Raw genomic sequence first — 7,524 nt, forward strand, 5'->3', positions numbered from 1 at the left:
GACCTGTTCTCTGGCCCACCCTGCCTGGCTGATCTCTGTCCCAGGCAGGAGGAGCGGTGCTCAGCCCAGCCTGCCCCTCAGCCTCCAGCCACTGCTCAGGAGAAGCTGGAGTGGGTAGGGTGGCACCAATCTGGGACTTCTGCTTCAATTTTAGCTAACTGACCAGGATGTCAGGATGGCCTATGAAACCCAGGAGTGTCCTAGCAAAACTGGGACATATGGTCACCCTATTTAAAGCTCACGATGTGACTCTCTGCAGAAACCAGTAGAATCCTTACCCTCGTTTGGCTGTATTCCAACGTGAATAATTGTGTCTTACACCTGTATCTTTCGTGGGTGCCACTTTAAACATTTCACCATTTATAGTATCCTGGTGCTTGCTTTTATTATAGTATTTCCTACACTCAAAATGAGAAATCGACCAAAAGTTGCAGTTAATGCTGCTGTTTTATAATGATGCCTCCTGTAAATTTACCATGTGGTTTCTAATGGAAACTGTATTCTTCACTGCCTGCCTTAAACTGTTGTATCATGTTCCCAGGCCCTATTAAACCAGCTGCTACATTTCACTCCGGAGTTGATTACAGTGCCGGGTGAAGGGATCCCCATGTTCAATTTGCATACCAGTTTTAGTAAAGCTTTTTGGGTTGAAGATACCAGCTATGATATTGCCATTTTTATCACAAAAATAAATATATCATCACTTTACTTGTATTACTGCAGTGCCCCAGGAAATTTACTGTAGGAGAAAACTGCTTGCAGAGGGCTGGTACTACATCTCATTTTCGCAATAAGCATTAAAAGCAAACAGTTTTCAGATAGCATTAGTTTAATTACAGAGGGGAAAACTGGTTGTGTTCTCAGCTCAGTATTTCTTTATGCAAAGTCTTGCTACCGTATGGGGGGAGTGGAGGCCATTGCTAATAGCTGATCCATTTTTTTCCTTTTTCAAATTAGCAGAGACCTTAACTGAGATCAAGGCCTCTTGTATAAATCCTGACCATACACATAGCAAGGGACAAATAATTTATCATCTAAATGGACAAGACAAAACAAAGGAAGGAAAAATGAAAGCATTATCATATCACTACTTTTGCACAACTGGGTAATTGGGGCACAAAGCAATGACATGACTCACCCAAAATCACACAGGAAGTTTGTGTCAAGGCCAGGACAAGAGTCCATCCACCATTAACCCTAACCCAGTGTCTTAACCACAAAAGCATCATTTTTCCTCCAGCTAAGGAAAGATATTCTGTGACGATATCATAAGATGGGAGGTTAGTAACTCTTGCTCTCATTATCATGCCTAAAAGATTTATGTGCAACAAATTAAAATCACGAACTATAAGCTTGCAAAGCCAAGTGCTGTTGAGGTAGGAAATGCCAGGATTAGTGTACAGTCTTTAATTTACAGTGGTCTTACAGTTTTTTTGTGCAGGAATTTTGCCTCATTTGGTGAATAGGTAGTTCCTAAATATTTCTTTTTAGCGTCTTCAGTGGGCATCCAGAGCCAAGACCTTACTCCTTTGCCCCCACCCTGTCTGGACCTCTCAGTCAGCCATCTCCCAAAAAGGGCCAATTGTTACCTTAAAACTTCTACACCAAATGAATAAGTAAATAAAAATCTAACTGAAGCAGAATGGAACATTTTGCCCTGAACAGTTAAAGTTTGAAAGAGTCCTTAGCATTTAAAACCAGGGGCTTGTAAAGAGAAAGTCAGGCTGCCTTAACTAGGTGACGCTACCAGCCCCTCGTATGAAAACAGGGAATGTCCCAAGTTGAACACCTGCAAAGAAACAGTGCCCATCTTGGAAGCGTTCTGCAGGTTTTGCTTGGCGTTTTAACAGCCAGGCTGCTCGAGGAGGTTATAATTGGCTGTAATTGGCACTCCTACAGCTGTACTGCTGTTTGTTTGCAGCAGAGTGGCACGGCGTGTTGCTCTTTTCTACTTTGATTACTTCAGAGAGATGCCTTTGTGTGAGCCTGGCATCCTGAAGTCCAGGTAGTCACTTTACGCTGGGACCAAATGGTGTTTTGCACCAAGAGGAAATGACTTTGCAAAAGTGAGATTAGATGTGTCGATAAAATGATTATTAAAACCAAATTGTGTTACACTGGCCAGTCCATTTCCCTGTCAGTGCAGGCCCAGTGCTTCATATTTTCTTGTGCCTTGTGTCATCTAGTTTTGAATGACAAAAAGCCCAAGACTTTAAAAGGAGTCAGTCATGAATGATAGATTGGCTGCAACCCTTGAGCATTTTTACTGACTTCCCTGGAAGATGGTATGAGATTTATAGTCCAGTGTGTAGTTAGGTCCCCCCATAATAGTATGTATTGTCTTTTTTTTTACTCTAAATGTAATTTTTCTAAGCTTTCTGCATAACAAGAAAAAGTGATTCTCCTACATGAGCCGTGACAATGTGTTCTAGCAAGTGCTGAAAACAAACGCATCCAATCTTACTCTAAAGACTTAGTCATCCTGCCAATCCTTGTTTATAAGTGATAAAATCAGTGTAAATCTTTGGACGGCTGTTTATGTATTTGCCCATATAAACTGTACTTCACAGAATGGAATGTTGTGCATTTTTATATTTTACCAAAATATACAAACGGCTTGTTAGATAAGAGTCTTGAAATTTTACGAATTTGAGTGTGGCTTGAGCTGCAATTAATAATAGAAGGCCATCATAAGGCATTGAGTATGATGAGTTAGTAAACATTTGCTTAATACTGTAAATGATCTGCCTCTCTCATTTCATTTACACTTTAGTAAATTGTCCTGTGACATAAATGTCATGAAGGGAATGGAAAGTTACTCAGTAACAACTTTTTATATCCTTGATCTTATCAGCTACTTGAATGGAAGGGTTTGGCTAATAAGTAATAAGGCAATGCATACACATTTCACTGTATGTATTACATACACGAGGCTGCTGTCTTATGCAGGAGGCTGCTGTTGCTTGTTCTGTCACCAACCAGTATAGAATTTAAAGAATAAAAAGTCCTTCTGATGGGGACGATACCAGAACTAGTGGCCTGTGTTGTTAAATCATGGTGATTGTTATGTGGGAATGAATATTCTTGTGGATCAGGTGGTTTAACTCGCTTTACTTGTTTATAGAACAGTGCATAAAAATGTTTGAAGTCCAGCACAGCAAATCAATTTGAATGGTAATGGTAAGCGCTTGCAATTAGGGTATTCTTATATGCCCCTATCCAGGAATAGTGTGTGCAGTGAATAGCTCTGGCAGGTAAACAGGAAACCTAACTTTAAGGAGAAATCAGCTTTGCTGTCCAGTGGTTGCCGAAAGCAATCAACATTTTCTTTCTTCTTTACACCAGATCCGAGATGAATGGGGTAACCAGATCTGGATCTGTCCTGGCTGTAACAAACCAGATGATGGCAGTCCAATGATAGGCTGTGATGATTGTGATGATTGGTATCACTGGTAAGTTGCTCACTTCTCCTTTTGTATCATTCTTTCCAAGATCGCTGCTGTCCTAAAAAAACCCATATTAGTTACAAAAAAGCAGAGTGTCTGAACAGCTCCCCTTTGTTCCCACTGGTCATTTGGACAATTTTACTTCTCCCTGTGTTACTTTGGAAGTTTGCGAAAGTAAATTTTAAGTTAACACCTGCTTGGGGATTTTTTGTTAGTGGAAATATACTGGGAAATGTGTGAGAAAACTAGTACGTTGCTTTGAGATTGTTTGGGAATTTGTGCGTGTCTGATGATATTGAAAGAACCATATGATTATGAGCACGAGGAATGCAGCGAGAATGTGTCACGTTATGGGAGCATTACTATTCTGGAAGACTGTGCTCTTGTAAAGAAGCGAATCATTTCATATAGCTGTCTGGTAAAACGCCTGCAAAAACAATAAGCTTTACTACAAACGTGTTATCTTGAATCTGACCTGTTACACCCCAAAGTGGAGACATCTCATTGTATTGATATACCATTGTTATCGAAGTAGCTTCTAATATATTTTCTGTTTCAAAACAAGAGACTTTGAATGTCTAGCTGTTGTTATAGTAGTGGATTTGGACTGAAAGTATTAGTCAGATTCGGTCTCCCAACTAAAGAAATGTGCCTTATAGGGATGTAAAATAAAAGTAGCCTTGGCTCACTGAAACCGTGTGCTTTTTTGTCAAATTCGCAGGCCTTGTGTTGGAATTACGACTGAACCCCCAGAAGAAACGCAGTGGTTCTGTTCTAAATGTGCCAACAAAAAGAAAGATAAAAAACACAAGAAGCGGAAGCACAGAGCACATTGAAGACGTTGCATGGATTTAAGTCATACGGTCACTTCAGCACTTCTGCCCTGACTCCTTTGTAGAGGGATTCAGTGTGCTTCTGTCTCATCATCCGTCATCAGGTTTTATGGATTATGACTCAAGTGAATCAGGAACAAAAATACACTGTCCATCCAAGACTGTTGAGGTTTTTTTTGAAGCCGTGTGGGCCCCCGTGGGTTAGATCTTAGTCCATTCTGACGCTGACTTTCACCTGCCGAAGGGAACTTGCACAGAGTGAGACAAAGGGTAAATAGTTACCCACACAGCTCTTGAGGATTGGAAGCAGCAGTGATCCATGTTGTAAATACAGATATCTGCTCTCTCCTTTTTGATTTGTTTTTATTCTCTCCTGAGCCTGAGTGGGGTGTTAGGAGAGATCACCGTGTAAATGGCAGCAAACTGTAAACTAAAGAGACCTTCTGGAATGATTTCTGTAGTCTGAAAACAGTTTTCAACTCTCTTCCTGCATAACCAGATAATCATAACATGGGAAAAAAAAAGTGGCTGGTAAATATTTTTGTGATAAGAATATATGAAGCTTTTTTCCTTGATTTTTAGTACTAACATAAAATAAACATGTTCGAGCTTTTGTGAAATATCTTCTATTTTTTAAAAGAAAGTTTCTATTGTGTCAATTTTTTTCCTCCGTGTGAATTGTTTTTGGTGGACCTGTAATATATTTTATACTTTGTTTTTGTTTTTTAGTCTTTGTCCATGTACCTTTACATTGCTTGTACATTTCATCAAGGCGGAAAAACACCTCACATTAAAAGATTTTCAGTCGTGTAAATACCTGATATTTATAAAGTACTTTTTATGATTATTATTATTATTATTTTGTAGGGTTCCAAGTTTGGTGCCTTTCTTTTTCTTTTTTAATTTGCAGGTGTGTAATCCTGGCAGTTAATAAAATCCCGTATGTTTTATGTTTACTCCTGTAGCTGCAATGGACTGTGATAGTCATCCCAGGAGGAGCTTCCCCAGTGGTACAAAGATTGAAATCAACTGAGATCATACTTAAGGCCTTAATTCAGGAGGTTCTTAAGCATCCGTGTAACTTTTAAGAAGTGAGTAATCCTGTTGCCTTCCGTGGGACAGTTCTTTTGCTTCATTACACACTTGCTTAAGTACCTTTCCGAATTGGGCCTGAAGGCCATGGGCTCTAACAGTAGTTTTAATGGTAGCAATCAAGTTTTAATTTGTAGCGGAGATGCTGCTGATTTTATTTTGAAGCAGTTGTGTGTTGTCTGAATGATTGCACTCGTGTTTCAAGAATGGGCACGTAGCACTCTGTAAAGGCTTTAGAGCATATAATACTATTTTGAGTATTACCTTGTAATGACAAATAAAGTATGCTATGAAATGTATGTTGTACCCCCCAATTTTAAACAAAGAAGGAAAACTCCCAAATATGACAGAACGGTGACAGTATTAGCTATTTTAGTGCAATGTGTCTAAGAGGTGAATCAAATATAATGTACAAATAATTTTGAAGTGCTTCTCTCTTGGATTGTACATTGATAAGCATCTGGCGGTTTAGCATACAAAACTTTAACTTGTTGCACAGATATTAAGAATTATTTTTTTAAATGCCATCTAAATTGATATTAATGAGAATGAGTTAGTCATGTTTTAAAAACATCATGTCTAGTTAGGGAAATGAGGTTTTGCTGATATGACTGTTAAATTGCAAAGCAGTGGAGATGCAGATGAAATTGGTTTATTAAAAGTGCACTGTTACCTTGTTTGTTGAATACCACCTCATTCATATTCTATCCTTACTAATTACCAGTCAACACATTAGTCAAGAAAGTTCTTGGTTTTAATTTTTAGCTTTGGATTTCTGGATGTTTTTAAATCCTTTCTGGTTTTGCCTATGTAATAGCCACAGAATATCATCTTTGATCCTTTTTGATTTGGTTGCAAAATAAAGAACTGGCTTTTGGTAAGTTGTTTATCAGTTTCCCTCGATGTTCAGTAAATTAGAATTTCCCATGCTCAAACAATTAAATTATTCAAGGTACCAATGGAAGTACCTAAGTTCCCATTTCGGCTGCGTTTCAGAAACATTAGTATGTATTTGTCCATTGTTATGTCAAGATTGCTTTCCTAAACCCAGTTTATGATTTTAGAAATGATCTGTGTGGTAATAAAACCAAAGAATCATTTTCAGGAGGCTTGTGTGGCTCATGGGATTAGTAATGGGAGATGGAGCCTTTCACCTTGAGGTCATGCATTTGAATCGAGCCTTGGTCAGTAGACATGAAGAATCTGATTCTCCTTTCACTTGCACTGGATATATCAGACATCAATGGTGTTAATACTGAGAAGAATTGAGGTCCAAAAAATACTTAACATCTGACTGCTGCTGAGTGACCATTGTGAAATTGCCTGTGGTGGGGTTTGCAATACCACCCATCATGGCATTTCCGTGATCCTTCAGTGTATATGGCATTGGCAATAGCAAGGTCCCAGATGAACTCTATAGCATATATAGCTCTTGTTCCTTTCTGGGTTGTGGACTTTGCTTGGGTAGGGTTATAGGGGTTTTTTAGATTATTTGTATGTTTAATGATATATATGTTTGGGGGGGATTTTTTGGCTGTATATTGTTGCTTGATTTTTTTTTTTTTTTTTTTCGTCATATGCGAAGAAAAGGAATTATTAGGCGGTATTTTGGTGGAGTTGTGGGAGTGATGTCATGGGGGAAAGCTTTGTCAGAAAGAATGATTTTTTGTTCCTGACCTCCAGAGGACAAGCTACATCTTGTCTCATTAGGTCAGAGCACAGCAACAAAACTAGCTAGAGGTTTTGGGGAAGTAAAGACCTGCAAGGAAAAAGAGATCGCTTTTAATGACTGAGAGGAAGACAGCTGTCTACGTGGAGGTGAAAAACCAAGACAGGGAAACCTGTTGTTTTGTTAATCAGCGAGACAGAGCAAGTAATGGGTTTAAGCCACCACAGGGAGTATTAAGAGAAAACATTGAGGAAAACCTTTTAAAAGCAAGGCAGTGGGAAAAGCCCATTGACTCTCGCTCGCAGTCTCGGGCCTGATTCGTATCTGGCATGAATTGACATAGGTCCCCTGACAGCAGTTCGAGTCAGGTCAGCTTACATAAGGTGAGGGTCTGCCCCATTGTTCTTTAAAAGCCAACTCTTTTGGATACCTAGCTTAATGAGATCACACAGACATATTTCATGTGCATAGTGTATCCCTTAGA

General features: G+C 39.1%; 1 protein-coding gene across 1 annotated transcript in view; it reads left to right on the forward strand.

Moving 5' to 3' along the window:
* The window catches only part of TAF3 (TATA-box binding protein associated factor 3), a 152,790-nt gene extending 146,538 nt beyond the window's left edge, over positions 1-6,252 (forward strand). Inside the window, exons 6-7 of the mRNA XM_090041707.1 lie at positions 3,346-3,452; positions 4,168-6,252. Of these exons, the coding sequence (XP_089897833.1) occupies positions 3,346-3,452; positions 4,168-4,282 (222 nt within the window). The 3' untranslated portion in view covers positions 4,283-6,252. The remainder of the gene's footprint in view (positions 1-3,345; positions 3,453-4,167) is intronic.
* Positions 6,253-7,524: the final 1,272 nt, after the last annotated feature.

The sequence above is a fragment of the Crocodylus siamensis genome, chromosome 4 (assembly GCF_052110815.1).
Source record: "Crocodylus siamensis isolate JL-2025a chromosome 4, ASM5211081v1, whole genome shotgun sequence".
NCBI classification, from domain to species: Eukaryota; Metazoa; Chordata; order Crocodylia; family Crocodylidae; genus Crocodylus; species Crocodylus siamensis.